Source organism: Carcharhinus amblyrhynchos, chromosome 13 (assembly GCF_965287045.1).
Source record: "Carcharhinus amblyrhynchos chromosome 13, sCarAmb.v2.hapA, whole genome shotgun sequence".
Lineage (NCBI taxonomy): Eukaryota > Metazoa > Chordata > Chondrichthyes > Carcharhiniformes > Carcharhinidae > Carcharhinus > Carcharhinus amblyrhynchos.
The window spans coordinates 70,935,447-70,960,438 of record NC_137336.1 but is presented as its reverse complement, the minus strand read 5'-3'; the positions used below and the strand labels follow the sequence as shown (position 1 = coordinate 70,960,438).

The 24,992-nt window shown below is 44.5% G+C and overlaps 1 protein-coding gene across 1 annotated transcript in view; it reads left to right on the top strand.

Annotated features, from left to right (window-relative positions):
- The window catches only part of LOC145351969 (hexokinase-1-like), an 84,663-nt gene extending 60,447 nt beyond the window's left edge, over nt 1–24,216 (top strand). The window contains exons 9-12 of the mRNA XM_080201812.1: nt 9,944–10,099; nt 10,690–10,923; nt 12,298–12,416; nt 24,141–24,216. Coding sequence (XP_080057938.1) covers nt 9,944–10,099; nt 10,690–10,923; nt 12,298–12,416; nt 24,141–24,148 — 517 coding nt within the window. The 3' untranslated portion in view covers nt 24,149–24,216. The remainder of the gene's footprint in view (nt 1–9,943; nt 10,100–10,689; nt 10,924–12,297; nt 12,417–24,140) is intronic.
- The last annotated feature ends 776 nt before the right edge of the window (nt 24,217–24,992 follow it).

Below are 24,992 nucleotides of genomic sequence, written 5' to 3'. Positions count from 1 at the left end.
GTCTCCTTGTACACTCTGCTCGATCTGATCATTTAAACCAAGGGCAGTGAATATCAATATCACCATTTCATCATTACAGAGATGGCTTTCAGTATAGCAAACTCTTGTTCACATCATAGGATGAATGGCTTCAGCAGACCCACTCAAATGCTACTCACTCATGGACAGGAATGGCTCTGTCCATTCCTGTCCATGACCTTTGCTCCTTGCTTCCAGCTCACTGTTTGGTGATGTGCCCCTTTATTAGGAAGAGTGGGAGAGGAAGAGAGTGTGTTAGCAGGGCAGGATGACCCATTGGGCTGATTGAAGAGAGGTGATTGTTTGACAGATGGAGTCTGGGAGTTGTGGAGTTCAGAAACATCTGTCTTCCCTCAATAAAGCATTGGTTAGTTTATTTGTGGAGTTGGTCGACTTTACCTTGTAGCTATTATACCTGGCAACAAGGTAAATCTGAGCCCTTTCTGTCATCTACTACAAGGCAGGAGAGTGATCCTCACACTGAACACCTTTGAAAAACACTGATGCAACAAATTGTAAGTGCCAAAATGCTATTGATCGGGAAATGGGAATAATTCAAGCATGCACTAGAACAGTGGGTGCATTATGTCGAGTTACTCCGATTCTTTTTAAGGCCAATGAAATTGGGGGAAGCAAAGTAGAAAATCATTTTTCTAATAAGACTGAACCGCAAAGGTTACAATCTTATTCAAAGTCTGACATTTCCAGAGGACAAAAAACCTTCAAGCAGCCCATTGCCTTAGTCAAGGAATATTACAACCCAAAAGCATCAGTGATTACGCAGTCACACAAATTTAATTTGACAATGAGAAACCCAGCAGAGACAATCGCAATGTCAAGGCAGTTGGCTGAGCTGCATGAATTTGAATCAATGCACAGTGATATCATAGAAACCCTACAGTGTAGAAAGAGGCCATTTGGCCCATTGAGTGTGCATTGACCACAATCCCACCCAGGCCCTACCCTCATATTGCAACATATTTACCTGCTAATCCCTCTAACCTACACATTTCAGGACGCTCAGGGGCAATTTTTAGCTTAGCCAATCAAACTAACCTGCACATCTTTGGACCGTGGGAGGAAGCTAGAGCACCCGGAGGAAACCCACGCAGGCATGAGGAGAATGTGCAAACTCCACACAGACAGTGATCCAAGCTGGGAATCGAACTCAGGTCCCTGGAGCTGTGAAGCAGCAGTGCTAACCACTGTGCTACCGTGCCACCCATTTTCAGAGATAGTTTGTGGTGTGAATCACCTCAACATACTCAGAGGGGGGGTGGGATCCTGAGTAGCAGGGATGAAATTGAGGGGGTCATAGATGAGGACTGCAAAGCACAGCATCGTGGGGGTGGAGTAGAGCATGGTTTGAAATGCGTATACTTTAATGCAAGGAGTATTCACAATAAGATGGATGAACTTGCAGCGTGGATCAGTACCTGGAACTTCGATGTTGTGGCCATTTCAGAGACATGGATAGAGCAGGGACAGGAATGGTTGTTGCAGGTTCCGGGGTTCAAATGCTTCAGTCGGAGTAGAGAAGGAGGCGGGGGGCGGGGAGGAGTAGCTTTATTAGTCAAGGACTGTATCACAGTGACAGAAAAGAAGTTTGATGAGGACTTGTCTGTTGAGTTAGTATGGGCTGAGATTAGAAATAGGAGAGGAGAGGTCACCCTGTTGGGAGTCTTTTATAGACCTCCTAAAAGTTCTAGAGAGGTAGAGGAAAGGATTGCAGAGACGATCCTGGACAGGAGTGAAAGTAATACGGTAATTGTTATGGGAGACTTTAACTTTACTAATATTGATTGGAATAGCTATAGCTCTAGCTCGTTAGAGGGGTCAGTTTTTACACAAAGCGTACAGGAAGGTTTTTTGACTCAGTATGTAGATAGGCCAACTAGGGGTGAGGCTATATTGGATTTGGTGCTGGGAAATGAGCCAGACCAGGTGTTAGACTTGGAAGTTGGTGAGCATTTTGGTGATAGTGACCACAATTTGGTTACGTTCACCTTAGTGATGGAAAGGGATAGGCATGAACCTCGGAGCAGTAGTTATAGCTGGGGTAAGGGTAATTATGAGGCTATTAGGAGAGAATTAGGGAGCATAGGTTGGACTAGGAAACTACAGGGGCTGGGAACATCCGAAATGTGGAGTTTATTCAAGGAGCAGCTACTGCGAGTCCTTGATAAGTGTGTCCCTGTCAGGCAAGGAGGAAATGGTCGAGCAAGGGAACCATGGTGCACTAAAGTTGATTCGCTGGTTAAAAGGAAAAAGGAGGCTTATGTCAGGATGAGGCTTGAGGGCTCAGGTAGTGCACTGGAAAGCTATAGATTAGCCAGGAGGGAGTTAAAGAGTGAGTTAAGAAGGGCTAAAAGAGGACACAAGAAGACTTTGGCTGATAGGATTAAGGAGAATCCTAAGGCTTTCTTTAGATATGTTAAGAATAGAAGATTGGTTAGGGCAAGATTAGGGCCAGTCAGAGACAGCAGTGGGAAGTTATGCGTGGAACCAGAAGAGATTGGAGAGGCACTGAACAAATATTTCTCTTCGGTATTCACACAGGGAGATGTAAATGTAGCTGTGGAGAACACTGGGTTACAGGGTTGTAAACTGGATAGTATTGCAGTAGATAAGGAGGATGTGCTAGATATTCTTGAGGGTTTGAAAATAGATAAGTCCCCTGGGCCGGATGGGATTTACCCTAGGATTCTCTGGGAGGCAAGAGAGGCGATTGCAGAGCCTCTGGCTCTGATCTTCAGGTCGTCGTTGGTCACAGGTATAGTGCCAGAAGACTGGAGGATAGTGAATGTTGTCCCATTGTTTAAGAAGGGGAATAGAGACTTTCCTGGGAACTATAGACTGGTGAGTCTTACTTCTGTTGTGGGCAAAGTATTAGAAAAAATTATTAGGGATAGGATTTACAGTTATTTAGAGAGTAATGAATTGATTGGAGATAGTCAGCATGGTTTTGTGAAGGGTAGGTCGTGCCTTACTAACCTTATTGAGTTTTTTGAAAAAGTGACCAAAGAGGTGGATGGGGGTAAGGCAGTTGACGTGGTATATATGGACTTTAGTAAGGCGTTTGATAAGGTTCCCCATGGAAGGCTTCTGCAGAAAATGCAGATGTATGGGATTGAGGGTGATTTAGTTAATTGGATCAGGAATTGGCTAGCTGATAGAAGACAGAAGGTGGTGGTTGATGGAAAGTATTCGTCATGGAGTTCGGTTACAAGTGGTGTGCCTCAGGGATCTGTTTTGGGGCCACTGCTGTTCGTAATTTTTATAAATGATCTGGATAAGGGTATAGAAGGATGGATTAGTAAATTTGCTGATGACACCAAAGTCGGAGGAGTGGTAGATAGTGAAGAAGGGTGTCATAGTTTACAGAGAGACTTGGACAAGTTGCAGAGCTGGGCCGAGAGGTGGCCCAGGTGGAGTTTAATGCGGAGAAGTGTGAGGTAATTCACTTTGGCAGGAATAACAGATGTGTAGAGCATAGGGCTAACGGTAGGACTCTGAATAGTGTTGACGAACAGAGGGATCTAGGTGTATATGTGCTTAGATCCCTGAAAGTTGGAAATCAAGTCGATAAGGTTATTAGGAAGGCATACGGTGTCTTGGCGTTTATTGGTAGGGGGATTGAATTTAGGAGCCGCAACGTCATGTTGCAACTGTACAAAACTCTGGTGCGGCCGCACTTGGAGTATTGTGTACAGTTCTGGTCCCCACATTATAAGAAAGATGTGGAAGCATTGGAGAGGGTGCAGAGGAGGTTTACCAGGATGTTGCCTGGTATGGAGGGAAGGTCCTATGAGGAGAGGCTGAGGGATTTGAGGTTGTTTTCGTTAGAAAGAAGGTGGCTAAGAGGAGACCTTATTGAAACATACAAGATGATTAGAGGTTTAGATAGGGTGGACAGTGATAGCCTTTTTCCTTGGATGGAGAAAGCTAGCACGAGGGGACATAGCTTTAAATTAAGGGGTGGTAGTTATAGGAGGGATGTCAGAGGTAGGTTCTTTACCCAGAGGGTGGTGGGGGAATGGAATGCCCTGCCTGCTGCAGTTGTAGATGTGCCTAGTTTGGGGGCGTTTAAGAGGTCCGTGGATAAGTTTATGGATGGAAAGGGATTGGTTTAGTTTAGAGGGTCATTGCTTTTTTCTTAATTGGTCAGCGCAACATCGTGGGCCGAAGGGCCTGTTCTGCGCTGTAATGTTCTATGTTCTATACAAAAAAAGCTAACAGAGGCAGAAATTACCTTGACTAGAGCATTGGAAATTGCTGAGGCTACAGAAAGTGCCAGAAGAGTTGCATCAGGTTTGCATAGTGTGCTAGCAGATGAAGTAAACTAACTTGGGTGGAAAGTCGTTGGTTTTTGTGTTTCCAGTGATAAAGGCACAGAAAGCCACGAGCGGAAGAGTAATGAGCAAGGCAATGTGCAGAGATCAGGTCAGTAGATCAGGTCAGTAGACCAAGTGCTTAGAAGAATGCTACTACTATGGGGGAGGGCATCCCCGAAATGCAATGTATTTTGTCTGTAACAGAAAATGACATATCAAAATTCATTGCAGAACCAAACAAAGCTTACCAGGGATAAACAAAAAAACTCTTGATTCCATAGTTTAGGGAATGACTCCAAAGAAAAATCTGAAGTTTACAGATTGAACAATATTAAAACAAATAAGTCATCCGTAATCACAATAGTGTTAATAGTGAATAGCCAACCACTAAGTATAGAAGTGGATACAGGAACCTCTATCACTATTGTAGGAGATCAGACATTTGGTACTTGCAGGGTGAGATCCAGCCCTTGAAATTGAACAACACAACAGCCAGGCTGGCCACATACACTGAATAAGTCTTGAAACAGCCCCAGTAACATACCAACATCAGCCTAGTTACCAATCATCATGGTCAAGAACTAAGGAGCCAGTCTCAAGGGCCGAGTCTGGCTCTGTCAAATCAAACTAAACTGGTTAGAGATTTTCAACATTGATGAAGACAATTTTCATGTAATATTAAGTATTTTAGAATGAACTGGACAAGGTGCTGGGAATCAAGGAAAAGATGTACATTGATACTGAGGCAACACCCAAGTTCTACAGAATTCATCCAATGCCCTATGCTTTACATCAAAACGTCAAAGTTGAGCTGAAGTGGCTGGAGACTTGGGAATAATTAAGCTCATGCAGTTGTACCCCCATTGTACCCATTATGCCAGATAGGACTGTCAGAATCTGTGGTGGTTATAAGATGACAATCTGTTATGCTGCTACATTGGATCGGTAGCCAATATCTAGAATTAAAGACCTATATTCCAAATTAGCTAATGGCTTAACTGATACGAAATTTGACAAGAGTTATGCCTACCAGCAATTGGAGCTGGGCAAGGCATTGAGGGGAAGTCATGACTATTTAGATGATGTGTTAATTATGGGAGCTTCTGAGGAAGAAAAATTAGCAAATCTTGAGGAAGTCCTACAAAGGTTTTAAAATGCAGGAATTAGACTAAAAGAGAGAAAAATATTCCAAGCTCTCAAAGTTTTGTGATTCAAAGTCGATGCCCAGGGATTTCATCTTATGGAGAAGATTAAAGCAATCAAGGGAGCACCAGCCCCCAAAAATCAAAACAGACATTATCATGACCAATTCATCCTTAACCTTTTCGCATTGCTAGCACCTTTGCATTTTCTTTTTAGTACCAGAGCTGGTATTGGAATAAACTTCCAAAAAGAAACTTTTGAAGGAGTCAAACTGGTGTTGCAGTCAACAAACCTTCTGGTTCATTTTGATCTCTCGAAAGAAATAGTTCTGACTTGCAATGCTGCACCCTGCTGGATAGGAGCAGTATTGTCCCACAAAATAGAAGAAAGTGTGGAGTGACCTATTGCTTACGTTTCTAGCACACAGATGCCAAGACAGCCTATTCTCAAATAGAAAAGGAATGTTTGGCCATTATTTATGGTGTGAAAAAATGTCACCAATATGTCTATGGATGTTACTTTGCAGTAGTAAGTGACCATAAACCACTCATAGACTTATTCAGAAAGGACAAGGCCATTCCCTCATCACGTCAACTAGGGTCCAACGATTGGCTTTGCTGCTAGTAGCTTATAATTAAACATTGAAATATAAGCCTGGCACCCCTATTGCAAGGCAAGTTCCTATGCCACAGATTATTCCACTGCTATTGGTGCCACAAGAAATCATCCTTGCCCTCAACTTTTTGGACACAACGTGGAGATGTCGGCGTTGGACTAGGGTAGGCACAGTAAGAAGTCTCACAACACCAAGTTAAAGGTCCAACAGGATTATTTGGTAGCACGAGCTTTCGGAGCTCTGCTTCTTCATCAGGTGAGTGGAGAGTTGGGTTCACGAACAGGGCATATATATATATATATACAGAGACAGACTCAATTACAAGATAAGGTTGGAATGCGAGTCTTAACAGGTAATCAAGTCTTTACAGGCGCAGACAACGTGAGTGGAGAGAGGGTTAGGCACAGGTTAAAGAGATGTGAATTGTCTCCAGCCAGAACAGTTAATGAGATTTTTCAAATCCAGGCCAAATGGTTACAGTGTGACATGAACCCAAGATCCCGGTTGAGGTCATCCTCGTGTGCAGAATTTGGCTATCGGTTTCTGCTCGATGATGCGTTGTGTGTCTTGAAGGCTGCCTTGGAGAACGCTTACCCAAATATCAGAAACTGAATGCCATTGACTGCTGAAGTGTTTCCTGCAAGAAGGGAACACTCCTGCCTGGTGATTATCAAGCAGTGTCCATTCATCTGTTGTTGTAGCATCTGCATTGTCTCACTGATGTACAATGCCATGGGACATCCTTTCCTGAAGTGTTTGAGGTAGACAATGTTAGCCGAGTTGCAAGAGTATGTACTGTGTACCTGGTGGGTGGTGTTCTTACATGAGATGATGACATTTGTGTTGATAGTCCGGCACATCTTGCGACGGTTGTGGTGTCAGGGTTGCTGTTCTCTTGAAGGCTGGGTAGTTTACTGTGAGCAATGGTCTATTTGAGGTTGTGTGGTTGTTTGAAGGCAAGTAGTGGGGGGTGTGGGGATGGCCTTGGCGAGATATTTGTCTTCACCGATGACATGTTGAAGATGTTATAGCTTCTCTGCTCTGGGAAAGTACTGGACGACGAAGTGTACTCTGTCAACCAAGTCCCGTATTTGTCTTCTGAGGAGGTTGGTGCAGTTTTTGTTGGACACACTACTTGTGTTAGCACAAGTAAAGTATGGACCCAAAGAGACTACTTATCACTTAGGTCAAACGTATGGTCTTTCATGGGTGGCATCATAACAAGCCTGAGCAATTTTGAGCGTGTCTTCTCAGTTAAGTTGTGAGGATGGGGAATTGTTATGGGGAAGGAGAGTAGTTGTCCCTACTCCTGTGCAGAAAGTGTTTTTTCAAGAGTTGTACTGTGTGCACCTTGGAACAATGAAAATGAAAATGAAGTTCCATGTTGTGGCCCGGATCGACAAGGACATTGAAGACCTGGTCAAACATGGTAACCAACGTCAAGACAAAGTTTATAGATGGACACGTTGTTCCTGATCATTGTTGATACTCACTCTAAGTGGATCGCCATTTTTGACATGAAGACTCCAATCTCCCTGGCAACACTGGACAACCTGCAGCAAGCATTTGCCACCCATGGGTTACCCAAAATACTGGTCTTTCAATGGGACTGCATTGACTGGGGAGGAATTTCATCACTTAATGCAAACCAAAAGCATAAAGCATGTGTAAACAGCCCCTTAGCACCTGGCCTCAAATGGATTTGCTGAAAGCCTGTCCTAATGTTTAAGTTGGCTATTAAGGAACAATCATCTGCGTCTTTATGACTTTAGTGAGACGATTTCCTACTCACATACAGAACAACACCTCATGTATCTACAGGCGTGTTCCCCACTGAGTTGAAGACATCTTCGAACAAGACTTGATTTAATATTTCCAAATTTGGCAGGGACAGTTGAGGTAAAACAGAACGCACAGAAGTACTATGATATCAAACAATTTATTTTACATAAGTAATTTCAATTCTGGTCTGAATTGGGTCTTGAGGTAATTGTGGTTGACATAATTCAACTGTCATACATTGTTGATATACAAGTTGAAAGGTTGTTTATTAGTGTCACAAGTAGGCTTACATTAATACTGCAACGAATCCCCTAGTCACCACACTTTTTGAATATACTGAGGGAGAATTTTAGCATGGTCAATGCACCTAACCAGCACGTTTTTCAGATTGTGGGAGGAAACTGAAGCAGCCGGAGGAAACCCGTGGAGACTAAGGGAGAACGTATAGACACTGCATGGACAGTCGCCCAAGCTGGAAATCAAATCCAGGTCCCTGGCATTGTGAGGCAACAGTGCTGACCACTGTGCAGCCCCGAGGAGAGAATAAAGAAGCACATGGACACCTGAGGAGAAGAGAACAGAGCACAGTAGCAAGTGAACACCCTGTCCCTGCTACCTGTTTAGTGAGACTCCAGCAATTGTAAGTGGAAGTGAATCCAGTAAGCCTGAGGCAGGGTGGCGTAACATTCCAATGGGAATTGGAGAAGTTACCAGCATCAGAGCGCCTGTCCAAACTAGAAACTTTCCTGAGGGAACAACATTAACTGATGAAACATCAGTTAAAGAATTGTCACTCTCTCAATGAATTAGGAAGCCTCCAGATAGACTTACTTATGGAGAGACCGTGTGTAACTTTCCTCCTTTTTGCTCTGTAATGTTGTAAATAGTTTTGTTATTGTCAAACATTCATTTAAAAAGTGAAGGGGGAGGGAATGTGATGACATGCCCTTAGTTGGGGGAAAAAGCGGGGCCTTAGTGATTGTTTGACAGTTGGAAATAACAGATGGAGTCTGAAAGTCATGGAGTTTAGAAACATTCTTATCTCTGTCCTGCGTATAGTTGTTTCCCCCAATAAGCCACTTGTTAATTTATCTGCTGAGTTGGTCATTGTTACCTCACAGCTATTAAACACCACAAATCAATCCTAAGAGTTCCCATTGTTATGCTGTAGAGGTTGTTCCCCTTTTGAGATGTGAGGCCGAATCCCCCAAAGAGGAAAACCTCACCTCGTAATCTGTTAAAGTGTGTGGGAAGTTATGAACTGTTCTTCAGTAACGTTTAGTGGTTGATTAACAGAAATACCTGACACTCACTTTTAAATAAACAATTTATTTACTTAACTAACAGGGAACTTTGAGTAAACAAATAACATACCGAATAAAATAAGATTGTACTGGAATGCTGTTCAAATAAGTACCCTATCCATTCATTAACCAAAACAAACTAATAGAATTTAGCACTCAAAAAAAAAGTACAACCAAGTTTTGTATTTCAGAACCTTCCAGAGTTTCTTGGTTGATTTCTCTATCTAACAGTTCTTTCTGATTTGGTATCTTTTGCTGGTTAGATGGTACATTCTCTGAAGGGATATATAAAGCTGGCAGGGTGGACAACTGCTTTCTCCCTCTTGGGTCTTTGAGAAGTAGCAGTTTCTAGCTCCTGTTTTTTCTCTTGCACTCTCCTTTATACCTGTGATGACCTATCAATTTTCCTACAACATCATCAAATTCAAATCGTAGAAGTTCTTGGTAGCTGAGTGCCTACTTTAAATTGATTGGGCAAAATTCAAGCATTCAAATACCTGAAGCCTGTTACCAAGGCAACCTTGTTGTCTGGCCTTGGATACGAATGCTTGAATTTGGTAGGCACTTTGCATTTTAAATTTCTAAGCACTGAAATCAAAACCAGCTTTTACCCCCCCCTCGAGCATTTTTACATTCTTTACATCTTTACAGACTCAACTCTGCAACATCATGACAGCACACAGTGACATCAACTCTGACCACCACAAAATCTGCTCATAACACATCTTCCCCTCCCTTATCCACAGCTTTGAGAAGATGATTAGTGGGAAATTCCTCGGTGCAATTGTTCAAAATGTCCTCTTAAACCTCAAGGAGAAGGGATGTATCTTCCAGGGAATCCAGACTTCCAAACTGAAGCAACAAGATATCATCAAAACAAAGACCATGTCCCAGATTGAAAGGTAGGAAAATACTAACACTACGTCTCTCCTAGAATCGCGCCGCACCTTGTCTCTCCCAGAATCGCTATAGAACAATAGAAATGATACAGCATAAATGAGGGGGGTGGGGGGGGGGGGGGGGCGCTGTGCGACTTGGTCTAACTTCTCCATGCAAGACACCTAATGACACTGTACCCCGTATCTCAGATTCATACTGTACCTTGTATCTCAGATTCATACTGTACTTCAGTATCAATCTCAGATTGATACTGTACCTCATATCTCAGATGCATACTGTACCTTGTATCTCAGATTCATACTGTACCTTGTATCTCAGATTGATACTGTACCTCATATCACAGATGCATACTGTACCCTGTATCTCAGATTCACCATGTTGTTGAGAGATTTGGGAGGGTTTTTCTTTGATTGTTTTATCTTTTTTTCTTTGATTTTTCTTCTTCCTCTCATTTCTCTTCACCTATAAGTTTACTGCTGTACTGTGATCTGTTTCGTGGGCTGCTGTTCAGTGTGACTGTTGTTAAAAAAACTTAACAAACAGAAAGAAACTATTAAAACGTTATGAAAAATTCTCTTTTCCCCTCCCTCAGTGATAGTGGTGATCTGCTGGATGTTAAATCCATTCTGGAGGATCTGGGTCTGCCCTGTGGCATTGAGGACTGTACTGTGGTGCAGGCGGTTTGTCTGGCAGTGTCCCAGAGGGCAGCCCAGCTATGTGGGGCAGGACTTGCTGCTGTGCTCGAGAGAATGAGAGAAAACCGCGGAGTGGACCATATGAAGATAACGGTTGGAGTGGATGGGACCTTGTACAAGTCACATCCTCAGTAAGTCTCAACGTGGTACATTTCCATGAACCCTACCCATACACATTATCCCCATAATCAGCCCCTTGTTCTCACTCTGCTTTAAGAGGGGACTTTCTCAGGCTGCTTTCCTATTCCTCTTCTTGTCAAATCATAATGTATTTGTGAGACTCTAAAGCAGCTTAGACAATGGATGTGAATCTAAGAATAGATTCAGAAGGGATAGAGAATAAAAGCAGAAGATGAAAGCAGAGAGTGTGGGAGGCAATGGAAACAAAAGCTAGAAAAGAAAACAGGAATTATTTGGTGACTAATGGTCAATAGTTCAGGAATATGAGGCAAGTAAATTTACAGACGAGCTAATGGAGCAGCTACACACTGAGAAATATGGTATTATAGATTTCACTGAGAGATGAGTGAAAACAGGGGAGCAATGGCACTGCTCAATTTCACACTCAGTTCAAGCCACACTGTGCAAATCACACTCAGAATCCTGTATTCTGTCTACCTTAGCCTCAGAAGAGTTAGCTCTGTCACTGTTCCAGAATGTGGAGATGCCAGCATTGGACTGGGGTAAACACAGTAAGAAGTCTGACAACACCAGGTTTAAGTCCAACCGATTTATTTGATAGTAAACTCACAAGCTTTCGGGGTTTCTGCGTTTGTCAGGTGAATGGAGAGTTCTGACCTCAGAACTCTGTCTGAGGCCAGAACCCTCCATTCACCTGACGAAGGGAGAAACCCCGAAAGCTTGTGAGTTTACTATCAAATAAATCGGTTGGACTTAAACCTGGTGTTGTCAGACTTCTTACTGTTCCAGAAAGCAGATTGGACTAGTTAGCTAATTAGCACAGTATAGCTGCTCTTCAAGAGGGCAAGTTGATCCCTGCAAAAGGTAGGAACAGACTTACTGCACTTACACAGTTAATACCACATCAGGTTAAAGTCCAACAGGTTTATTTGGAATCATGAGCTTTTGGAGCGCTGCTCTTTCATCAGGTGAGGAATTAATCTGATGTTGAGGGACTTCTTACTGTGCCCACCCCAGTCCAGTGCCAGCATCTCCACATCATGGTTAATATCAGTTAAAAGCTTAATGCAGAGAATACTAGACTTTTAGAAAGAGATTGACCTCCAGGTTTCCCTGGAGATACCCTTCTCATCACGTCCTGCATTCATCTCTATACAAACCGCACTCATACCCCTGCATTTATATAACACAAATGTTCTCTGAAAAGGGAAAGTGTGCAGGGATATAGGGAGAAGCTGGCAGAATGGCAATAGTTGAATAGTCCCTTCGGAAAGGCACAGCAAAGATGGAACGGCCTCTCTCATTACTGTAAATAGCCTGTGATTCTCCCATTCTACCACTCTGACTCTGGTTTCTATTGATAGTTTCTCACAGATTCTCAAGGATACAGTGAAAGATTTGGCTGCGAAGTGTGAAGTCCATTTCCACCAATCAAAAGATAGCTCCGGGGTGGGAGCAGCTCTTGTTGCAGCCAGTACAAGGGGTAAGTACTAAATAAAAATGTAATATTCCAGTCTGTGTCACAGTAACCCAAACACACATTCCAGTCAGTGACACATTATAACAGTTAAACAGACACACATTCCAGTCAGCGTCACACAATAACACAGTAACACGGACACACATTCCAGTCAGCGTCACACAGTAACCCAGCAACAAAGTTCTTTGAGGAGGTAACAAGCAAGTTAGATAAAGGAGAACCAGTGGATGTGATTTACTTAGATTTCCAGAAGGCCTTTGACAAGGTGCCGCACAGGAGACTGTTAACTAAGTGAAGAGCCCATGGTATGAAGGGTAAGATCCTGACATGGATAGAGGATTGGCTGACTGGCAGAAGGTAGAGTACGATAAAAGGCTTTTTTTCAGGATGGCAGCCGGTGATTAGTGGTGTGCCTCAGGGGTTGGTGCTGGGACCACAACATTTCACAATATACATTAATGATTTGGAAGAAGGAATCAAAGGCACTGTTGTTAACTGTTGTTAAAGTTTGCAGATGGTACAAAGATATGCAAGAGGGACAGGTAGTATTGAGGAAGCGGGGGGCTGCAGAAGGACTTGGACCGATTAGGAGAGTGGGCAAAGCAGTAGCAGATGGAATACAATGTGGAAAAGTGTGAGGTTATGCACTTTGGAAGGAGGAATAGAGGCATAGACTATATTCTAAATGGGAAAATGCTTAGGAAATCAGAAACACAAAGGGACATGGGAGTCATTGTTCAAGATTCTCTTCAGGTTAATACGCAGGTTCGGTTGGCAGTTAGGAAGGCAAATGCAATGTTAGCATTCATGTTGAGAGGGCTAGAATACAAGAGCAGGGATGTACTTCTGAGGCTGGAAAAGGCTCTGGTCAGACCCCATTTGGAGTAATGTGAGCAGTTTTGGGTCCCGTATCTAAGGAAGGATGTGCTGGAAAGGGTCCAGAGGAAGTTCACAAGAATGATCCCTGAAATGAAGAGCTTGTCATATGAGGAACGGCTGAGGACTCTAGGTCTGTACTCGTTGAAATTTGGAAGGATGACGGAGAATCTTACTGAAAATTACAGCATACTGCAAGGCCTGGGTAGAGTGGATACATAAAGGATGTTTCCATTAGGAGGGAAAACTAGAACCAGAGGGCACAACCTTAGGTTAAAGGATGATCCTTTAAAACAGAGAGAAGGAGGAATTCTTCAACCAGAGAGTGGTGAATCTGTGGAAGGCCAGATCATTGAGTGTCTTTAAGACAGAGATAGATAGGTTCTTGATTAATAAGGGGATCAGATGTTATGGGGAAAAGGCAGGAGAACGGGGATGAGAAAAATATCAGCCATGATTGAATGGAGGAGCAGACTCAAAGAGTGATAGCTGTTTACAGCATGGAAACAGGGTCTTCAGCCCAACTCGTCCATACTGCTCCTTTGTTTTTAACCACTAAGCTAGTTCCAATTGTCCACATTTGCCCCATATCCCTCGATAGCCATCTTACCCATGTAACTGTCTAAGTGCTTTTAAAAGATAAAATTGTACCCGCCTCTACTACTACCTCTGGCAGCTTGTCCCAGCCACTTACCACCCTGTGTGTGAAAAAATTGCCCCTGTCACCTGAAACCTGTGCCCTCCAGTTTCAGACTTCGCAAAAGATACTGATGCTCTAGCTGATTTATACCCTTCATTATTTTATAGATCTCTATAAGATCACCCCTCAGCCTCCTACACTCCACAGGAATAAGTCCCAGTCTATCCAACCTCTCCTTATAACTCAGTCCTTCAAGTCCTGATAGCATCCTAGTAAATTTTTTCTGCATTCTTTCTAGTTTAATAATATCCTCTCTATTATTGGGTGACCAGAACAGTATTCCAAGTGTGGCCTTACCAATGTCTTGTACAACTTCAACAAGATGTACCAACTCCTGTATTCAATGTTCTGAATGATGAAACCAAGCATGCCAAATGCCTTCTTCACCACTCTGTCCACCTGTGACTCCACTTTCAAGGAGCTATGAACATGTACTCCTAGATCTCTTTCTTCTACAACACTCCCCAAAGTCCACCATAAATTGAGCAAGACTGCCCTGGTTCAATCGAACAAAATGCATCACCTCGCATTTATCGATGGCCAAGTGGCCTAATTCTGCTCCTATGTCTCATGGTCTTAGCCCAGGCACACATTCCAGTTGGTGAGACACAGTAACAGACACACAAATTCCAGTCAGTGTCACACAATAACCCAGTAACGCAGACACACATTCCAGTCAGTGACAGAGTATCCCAATAACGCAGACACGGATTTCAGTCAGTGCCGCACAGCAACAAAATAACAGCCACACACATTCCAGTCAGTGTCACACAGTAACCCAGTAACACAGACACACATTCCAGTCAGTCATAGAGGTTTACAGCATGGAAACAGGCCCTTCGGCCCAACTTCTCCATGCCGCCCTTATTTTTTTTAAACCCCTAAGCTAATCCCAGTTGCCCGCATTTGGCCCATATCCCTCTATACCCATCGTACCCATGTAACTATCTAAATGCTTTTTAAAAGATAAAACTGTACCCGCTTCTACTACTACCTTTGGCAGCTTGTTCAAGACACAGTGTCATACATTAAAACATAACAGACACATATTCCAGTCAGTAACCCAGTAATACAGACACAGATTCCAGGCAGTGTTGCACAGTAACACAGAAACACATATTCCAGTCAGTGTAACACAGTAACCCAGTAACACAGACACACATTCCAGTCAGTGTCAATTACTAACCCAGTAACACAGACGTACGTTACAGTGTCACACAGTAACGCAGTAACACAGACGCACGTTACAGTCAGTGTCACACAATAATCCAGTAACGCAGACATAATGTTCCAGTCAATATCACACAGTAACCAAGTAACACAGACAAACATTACAGTCAGTGTCACACAGATACACATTACACTGTGTCACACAGTAACACATTTCAGTCAATATCACACAGAGGCACATTCCAGGCAGTGTAACCCAGTAACACAGACACACATTCCCATCAGTGTGACACAGCAACTCATTAACATAAACATTACAGTCAGTGTCACATAGCAACCCAGTAACACAGACACACATTCCAATTAGTGTCATACAGTAACCCAGCAATACGGACATACATTCCAGTCAGTGACACACAGTAACCCAGCAACACAGACACACATTCTAGTCAGTGTCACCCAGTAACACAGACACACATGCTGCCCCCTGCACTGTAACAGCGCAGTGACTACTTCCTGATCACGTGTGGCAGGAAATTCTCAGCTGCTCGTACATCCTGCACTGACTCCAGAAACCGAACAGGAGTTTGAGTCCTACATGTCTTCATCCGGCAGATTCTAGAACATAAGAACATAAGAAATAGGAGCAGGAGTAGGCCATCTAGCCCTTCGAGCCTGCCCCGCCATTCAATAAGATCATGGCTGATCTGTCGTGGCTCAGTTCCACTTTCCCGCCCTCTCCCCATAACCCTTAATCCCCTCTCTTATCAAAAACCCATCAACCCGCGTCTTAAAAATATTTAGCGAGGCAGCCTCCACCACTTCAACGGGCAGAGAATTCCAGAGATTCACCACCCTTTGAGTGAAGAAGTTCCTCCTCAACTCCGTTCTAAACCGCCCCCCTTTTATCTTGAGGCTGTGCCCCCTAGTCCTACTGTCTTTTTTGAGCGGGAAGAGCCTCTCCACCTCTATCCTATCCATCCCATTCATCATCTTATACGTCTCAATGAGATCTCCCCTCATTCTTCTAAACTCTAACGAGTACAAGCCTAGTTTATTCAGCCTCTCCTCATAGCTCAACCCCCTCAACTCCAGTATCAGCCTAGTAAACCTCCTCTGCACTCCCTCCAAGGCCAAAATATCTTTGCGCAGGTGCGGCGCCCAAAACTGCACACAGTACACCAGCTGCGGCCTCTCCAATGCCCTATACAGCTGCAGCAAGACCTCCCTACTTTTATATTCAATCCCCCTCGCTATGAAGGCCAGCATCCCATTCGCCTTCCTGACCACCTGCTGCACCTGCAGGCTGGGTTTTTGCGACTCATGCACAAGGACCCCGAGGTCCCTCTGCACCATCGCCTGATGCAGTTTTTCGCCCCGTAAGTAATAGTCTTTCCTACCATTCTTCCTACCAAAGTGGACCACCTCACACTTGCCAACATTAAATTCCATTTGCCATTTCCTGGCCCATTCGCCCAGCCTATCTAGATCCTTCTACAGACTCTCCACACCCTCCGCACAATTTGCCGTTCCCCCAATCTTGGTGTCATCAGCAAATTTCGACACCCTACACTCGGTTCTCTCCTCCAGATCATCTATATAAATGGTAAAAAGCTGAGGCCCCAGCACCGACCCCTGGGGCACTCCACTAGTCACCATCCGCCAATCCGAATAGCACCCGTTGACCCCCACTCTCTGCCTCCTATTTGACAACCAATCCTCTATCCACGCTAACACCCTACCCCCAACTCCATGTCCCTCGACCTTCTGCAATAACCTCTTGTGAGGTACTTTGTCAAACGCCTTCTGAAAATCAAGAAAGACCACATCCACCGGCTCTCCTCTGTCCACCGCCCTAGACACATCCTCATAGAACTCCAGTAAATTTGTCAGACACGACTTCCCTTTAATGAAATCGTGCTGCGTCTGCTCTATCAAGCAATTCCCTTCAAGATGCTTTGCAATTTCCTCCTTAATGACAGATTCTAACATTTTACCTACAACAGACGTTAAACTAACCGGCCTATAATTCCCCGCATTTTGCCTGGCACCCTTCTTAAACAATGGCATAACATTAGTCGTTTTCCAATCATCTGGCACTTCCCCGGAATCCAGCGATGTCTGGAAAATAACCACCAAGGCATCCACTATCACCTCCGCCATTTCTTTCAGAACCCTCGGATGCATTCCATCCGGTCCTGGGGACTTGTCCACAATTAGCCCCTCCAGTCTGTCGAGCACCGCCTCTCTAGTAACAGTAATGTCATTGACACCCTCTAGTCCTACCACCTTTCCATCGCTAACACCCGGCAAATTATTCACGTCCTCCTCCGTGAAGACAGAAACAAAAAAGTTATTCAATACCTTAGCCATATCCCTATCCCCTACCACTAGGTCCCCTTTCTCATCCTCTAAAGGACCAACATTCACCCTAGCCAGCCTCTTCCTTTTTATATATTTATAAAAACTCTTGCTATCCTTTTTTATATTAAGCGCTAGCCCAGCTTATAGTTTCTCCTACCCTTCTTTATCAACTTCTTTGTCAATCTTTGTTGACATTTAAACCTCTCCCAATCCTCTTCTCGCCCACTACTCTTAGCTACTCTAAATTCCTCCGCTTTTAGTTTAATACTTTCCTTCACCTCCTTCGTTATCCACGGCTTATTACCTCTCCTCCTACTATCCTTTTTGACCATCGGAATAAATTTCCGCTGAGCACCAAGAAAGATCTCCTTAAAGATCCTCCACTGCTCCTCAGCAGACCCTCCCTCCAATGAGCTCCCCCAGTCCACATTCACCAATTCTTCTCTCATCCTACCGTACTCCCCTCTATTCAAACAAAGGACGCGTGTCCGGGAACCCACTTTCTCCTCCTCCATCTGCACCAGAAACTTCACCATACAATGATCACTCTCTCCAAGAGGATCCTTCACCACAGGGTCCCGAATTCTACCCACCTCATTACATAGCACCAGATCCAAGATAGCTCGCTCCCTCGTCGGCTCCAACACACACTGTTCGAGGAAACTATCCTGGCAGCATTCCAAGAACTCTTCCTCGAGCCCCCCGCATCCAACATGGGTCGACCAATCAATATGCAGATTGAAATCCCCCATAACTACGACCGTCCCATTCCTGCACGCCGCACTTATTTGCACGTTAACAGCCCGCCCCACCTCCAGATCATTATTCGGGGGCCTATAGACGACACCCACCAGCGTCTTCCTCCCTTTGCTGTTCCTAATCTCCACCCACAACGATTCCACGTTCTGCTCCTTGGCTCCAATATCATCCCTTGCTACCACCCTGATGCTATCCTTAATCAGCAGAGCTACGCCCCCCCTTTTCCCTCCTGCCTATCCTTCCTAAACACTTGATAGCCCTGTACATTCAGCTCCCAGTCCCTGTCACCCTGCAGCCACGTCTCTGTAATGGCCACCAGATCGTATCCATTTGTGTCGATCTGCGCCACCAGCTCATCCGCTTTATTCCGAATGCTTCGTGCATTCAGATAAAGTGCCTTCATCCCAGCCTTCACCTGGACCCTATTTGCCGTAACGCCACCAACCATACTCACGCCCCCTACTCCCTCTATTATTGGGACATCCTCGGCCTCTTCCCTTACCTGTACCCTCTCCTTAACTTTAGACCTCGTAACATCACCTACCCTCGCACCCTCCCCCCCCCCCCCCCAATTAGTTTAAAGCCCTGTCTACAGTCCTCTTTACTCGATTCGCCAGCACTCTGGTCCCAGCACGGTTCAGACCAACCCCATCCCGCCCGAACAGGTCCCACCTACCCCAATACTGGTGCCAATGCCCCATAAATTCAAACCCATTCCTCCCACACCAATCCCTGAGCCACCCATCCACTACCTTAATCCTATCAACCCTACGCCCGTCTGCACTCGGTTCAGGCAGTAGCCCAGAGATGACCACCTTGTCGGTTCTACTTTTTAATTCCATTCCCAGCTTTTCATACTCCCTCCCCATATCCTCAGTCCGCATTTTGCTTACGTCGCCAGCACCCACATGTACCACAACGACCGGATTCTCACCCTCCCACTCCAGGTTCCTCTGCAGCCCAGATGCGACATCCTGGACCCGAGCACCAGGCAGACAACACACCCTTCTGCGCACTTTGTCATTGTGACAAAGGACAGTGTCAATACCCTTCACCCCACTATCCCCAATCACTACTACGTTCCTTTTCCCCCTCTCTTTGCCTATGTCCTGCTGCAGCACTGTACCGTGTGCAGTTTGCTCACCGACCTCACCTCCCTCGTCCTCATCCAGACTGGAAGCCAGTCTGGGGGGGTGGATGTCACTTGCACCCCATTGACAATGGCACCCTCTCTCCCCTTGATGAGCCTCAGTGTCTGTAGCTCAGAGGCCAGCTCATCCACCTTGAGCTGGAGCTCCTCCAGCAACCTGCACTTACTGCAGATATGGTCACTGGGATTGACCCTGGGGTCCACCAGTTCCCACATCGTACAGAAACCACACATCACATGCCCCTCCATTATTCACTGTAGTAGTTTTGAAAAAAATTTTTTTTGTTTTTTTTTTCCTTGTTTTTCAAACAAACTCATCTGGCCTTTTTTCCTTCAAGCCCTTTTTGATATTAAGCCCTAATAGCTCACTCTGCTTCCCACTCACTCCACTGCCCGCTCAGACGCGCCCACTGTCTACACCAGGCCTCCTTTTAAACCTGGCGCTGATTTAAAGCTGATGGCCCACAACTGCCTGCTAACCACTCCCTCAGAATTCTTAAAGCAGTAAATACAATAAATAAATGCTTTAAACAGTTCTACAAAGAACAAAGTGCTTTAAACATATTTTAAACAGGTTTTTAACAGGTAAAATCTTAGCAATATCCAATATCCCACAGGGTTGCAGATCTTTACCGTCCTGCCACATTGCATTAAAACAATCCCTTGGTTCCAGTTCATTACGGAACATTTATATATACATTGTCAGCCCTTGGCTTAAATTATTAAACATCTCCTTTCCCCTCTGCTAAAATCACAAATTACTGTTGCTGCTCCAGTTTCAAATCACACAGCTCTTGGTGCCAGTGAGAATCTGGCTCATCGAGTTTGGATGAATTGACAGAAGGTGATGGTGAAATATGGAAATCTGGTGGAGATCATTGCAATGGTCATGTATAGAGGCAATAGAAGCATGGTTAAAAATTTTCACAACCAAAAAGTTGAAGCAGGGGAGAAAACAGATGAAGGTGGAAAAAGCCATCTTAGCGATAGAGTAAATACAGGGATGTAAGATGTCAGTGGATTTGATTTGATTTATTATTGTCACATGTATTAGTAGAGTGAAAAGTATTGTTTCTTGCACGCTACGCAGACAACGCATACCATAAGAACGAAACGAGAGAGTGCAGAATGTAGTGTTACAGTCTAGGGTGTAAAGAAAGGTCAACTTAATGCAAGGTAGGTCCATCCAAAAGTCTGATGGCAGCGGGGAAGAAGGTGGAAGAGAGAATGTCCAGGGTGCGTGGGGTCCTTAATTATGCGGTTGCCTTGCTGAGGTAGTAGGAAGTGTAGACAGAGTCAATGGATGGGAGGCTGGTTTGCATAATGGATTTTGCTACATTCCTTTTTTTAGTTCCTTATGGTCTTGGTCAGAGCAGAAGCCATACCAAGCTGTGATATAACCGGACAGAATGCTTGCTGTGGTGCATCAGTAAAAGTTGGTGAGAGCTGTAGCTGAGATGCCAAATTTCCTTAGTCTTCCAAGGAAATAGAGGCTTTGGTGGCTTTCTTAACTGTAGTTGATTTTGTTGAGGTGACTGCTTTAGTAACAGCAACAGCATGCGTTCAATTTCTGTACCCGCTGAGGTTAATCATGAAGGTTTTGCTCTACTCAACCTTGCCCCTTGCTCGAAGTGTGGTGATCCTCTGGTTAAATCACCACCAGTCAGTTTTACCCCTTGAGGAGGTCATCTGGAACTATGGCAACTTAACAATAAGGACAGATGGACACAGATAGCAGCAAGAATCTTTCCAATCACCAATAACATAGACTAATATTAAACAATAGCAAATCAGGAGTGAGATGGGGACTATTGGGTTGGAATGAGGGGGAGGTGAGGGGGTGGAGTGAGGTGGGATGTAGGTGCTTCAGAAACCAGTCACACAATAAATGGCAGCAAATAAAGTGGTTACCATGGAGGCTGCCAGTCTAGTAATGAGTGCAGTCCACATCAGCGAAAAAGCTCAGGAGGTTTCCTCCGGGTGCTCTGGTTTCCTCCCACACCCCAAAGATGTGCTCTTAGGCTGATTGGTGTAACAAATTGTCCCTAAATTATTCTCCCCTTAATCTGGTTTCCATGAGCATAGCCATGGGTCAAGGGTGGAGGAGGAAAAGCACATTGTTAAAATGGCGGCGCGGGCTCGTTGGGCCGAAGGGCCTGTTTCCCTTGCTGTGTTGTTCTTTGAGTGGGGTGACTACTCAAGCAGCCAGGACACTTGGGCATTTACAACAGTTAGGCAAAAAAAACCTCCAAAGAAAGTTAGAGGAATTTACCTTCCGTCCCCCACAGCCTCCTGATTGTTTCCTTGGGCTGCTCCTGAGAAGTTGGATAGGTGGATGGATGCAATGGATGAGAAGCGATTGTTTCTAAAGGGATTTGGCTCTGAGCAGAAAGTGCTCCTTCCTGCTGTATCGGAGTGGAGAGGTGGTGGAGAACGATAGCGTGGGGTCACCTGCATCACAGAGTATAAAACAATGAGATGGGACAGTTTACCAAGTTCACACACACAGACAATGTCAGTTGTAACCTTGAGATGCTGACACACTGATATGTTCACTATTCATCCACAGTCACAGGTTAATGCTCAGGGAAAACCAATTCAAATCCCATTATTGCAGCTGGTGGAATTTAAATTAATCAGTTGAATTAACAAACCTAGAATTGAGAGCTCAGCTCAGTGACGGTGACTATTAAACTATAAGCAATAATCATAAGAAGCCAACTGGCTCACTTTCAGAAATAAAATCTGCCATCCTTACCTGGTCTGGCGTACATGTGACTCCAGACCCACAGCAATGTGGTTGGCACTCAACTGCCCTCTGAAATGGCTTAGCAAGCCATTGAGTTCAAGGGTGATGAGGGATGGGCAATAAATGCTGGCCAGCCAGCGATGCCCACATCCCACAAATGAATTAAAAAAAACAGATTTGGGTGGTAATGTTCATTGAGCTCGGAGAGGGAATGGAGATTGGTGATCACAGGGCACCCATTACTCTTCTGTTGGGAGCACAAACGCAGTTTTTGAAATCTATCCTCGTCCTGTTAATCCAGCCCCATTCTGCTGAGTCTGTGTTACACCCTCTGAAGGACTAAGATATTCTTATTAGGATGGAGTCTGTTCTCCACCTGATATTGATCTGCATAGGAGCCTGTCAACTGCCTTGGTGACTGGTCTCTGAAGCACTATGCCCCACCTCACACCACCCCTGCACCTCCCCTTCACTCCAACCCAACAGTTCCCATCTCACTCCTGATGGGCTGTTGTTGAATATTAGTCCATGTTATTGGTGATTGGAAAGATTCTTGCTGCAATCTGTGTGCATCTGTCGCTATTGGTAAAGGTTAAGTTGCCATAGTTCCAGATGACCTCTTCAAGGGGTAGAGCTGACAGGTGGTGATTGAACCTGAGGATCACCACACTTCAGGCAAGGGGCAAGGTTGAGTAGAGCAGATTAATTTCAGCGGATACAGAAATGGAACCCATGCTGTTGGCGTTGCTCTGCATCACAAAACAGCCATCCAGCCAACTGAGCTAACCAAATCCCCATGTCCCTATCACGTGATAATTAACAAACTCAACTACAAAATCCCTCCACAGTAACAAATACCAGATTGAATGATGAGGGGTTAAAAGAACCTGCAAAAATCCAACCATCTGCCTTAGTGTTAATCCACAGTAATTACAACCAGGGAATGGTCAGGGAAGGTTCCATAGATTCCATATGCATTGCTAACTACCTCCTCAATATGCTCTGCCATGTTCAGAAATCAATGAATATACTCCCCCCACCCCCAGGTCCCTCTGTCCTTGCACACTTTAGAACTGTATGTATTTTTTGTCTCTTTCTATCCTGTCTGCCAAAATACATCACCTCACATCTCTCAGAATTAAATTCCACCTGAGACTTGTCTGCCCATCCTGCTAGCCTATCCAGGGGTGGCACAGTGGTTAGCAGTGCTGCCTCACAGCTCCAGGGACCTGGGTGGAGGGGCGGACTGGTAATGTTAAAATGGCGGCGCGGGCTCGTTGGGCCGAAGGGCCTGTTTCCCGGGCTGTTTTTGTTCTTTGTTGACCTGGGTTTGATTCCCGGTTTGGGTCACTGTCTGTGTGGAGTTTGCACATTCTCTCTGTGTCGATGTGGGTTTCCTCTGGGTGCTCCAGTTTTCTCCCACAATTTGAAAATGTGCTGGTTAAGTGCATTGGCTATGCTAATTGCTCCCCCATGTACCCGAACAGGTGCTGGAATATGGCAACTCGGGGATTTTCACAATAAATTCATTACAGTATAAATGTAAGCCTATTTGTGACTAATAAATAAAATTTCACTTTCCTTTTCTTGTAGTCTATTGGAATCACCTCCACTGTTTTCCACACTTCTAAGTTAGGTATCATCACAAAATTTAGGTTGTTTACTGTGATAGAATTCATGAATTAAAAAGCATTTTTTGAGTCAGACCTTAACTGAAAGGGAAATTGAAACTTTGCTTTCTGGGGAAATTGAGGCAGGTTGAAACAGATGAAAGGTACAGATCCATTTCTGCTCAGATCACCCAAGAGTGCAGGCAGATTGAGGAACATAAAGGTTGGATCCAGCAGCTGACAATAGAGAAAACCAGGGTTACTGGAACTATTTTCTGTTAGTTGATAGTAACTGACTGTCCAGATACACAATGTTGTTCACATAACGATGTTTTTGGTGGATCCACAGCATCATGAGCAGATCTGAGGAGGTTCTACTGAAGAGAACCAGTTTGGTGAAGACTGTGCCTGCGGAATTTGGATTGCTTGGGAGCTGTTGTCGAATGACCAAAACCTGGAACACCACCCGAGGAAGGACTCTGTGGCTGAAATTACTGATGTGGATGTGCCGGCGTTGGACTGGGGTAAACACAGTAAAAAGTCTGACAACACCAGGTTTTAGTCCAACCGATTTATTTGATAGTAAACTCACAAGCTTTCGGGTTAGTCCCTTCGTCAGGTGAATGGAGAGTTCTAGCCTCAGACAGAGCATATAAAGCATAGACTGTTTACAGATTACTGATTAGAATACGAATCTTTACACCTAACCTGCTGTTCAAGTCCTGAAGTGGCTGACAATGTGAGTGGAAGGAGTACTGATCACAGGTTAAAGAGATGTGTATTGTCTCCAGACAGTACAGTGAGTGAGGTTTTGCAAACCCAGGCAAGTGTTGGGGGTTACAGATAGTGCGACATGAACCCATCTGTAACCCCCAACACTTGCCTGGGTTTGCAAAACCTCACTTACTGTACTGTCTGGAGACAATACACATCTCTTTAACCTGTGATCAGTGCTCCTTCCACTCACATTATCAGCCACTTCAAGACTTGAACAGCAGGTTAGGTGTAAAGATTCACATTCTAATCAGTAATCTGTAAACAGTCTATGCTTCATATGCTCTGTCTGAGGTCAGAACTCTCCATTCACCTGACGAAGGGACTAACCCGAAAGCTTGTGAGTCTATTATCAAATAAATCGGTTGGACTAAAACCTGGTGTTATCAGACTTTTTGCTGAAATTACTGCCATATCTTCAGTAAAT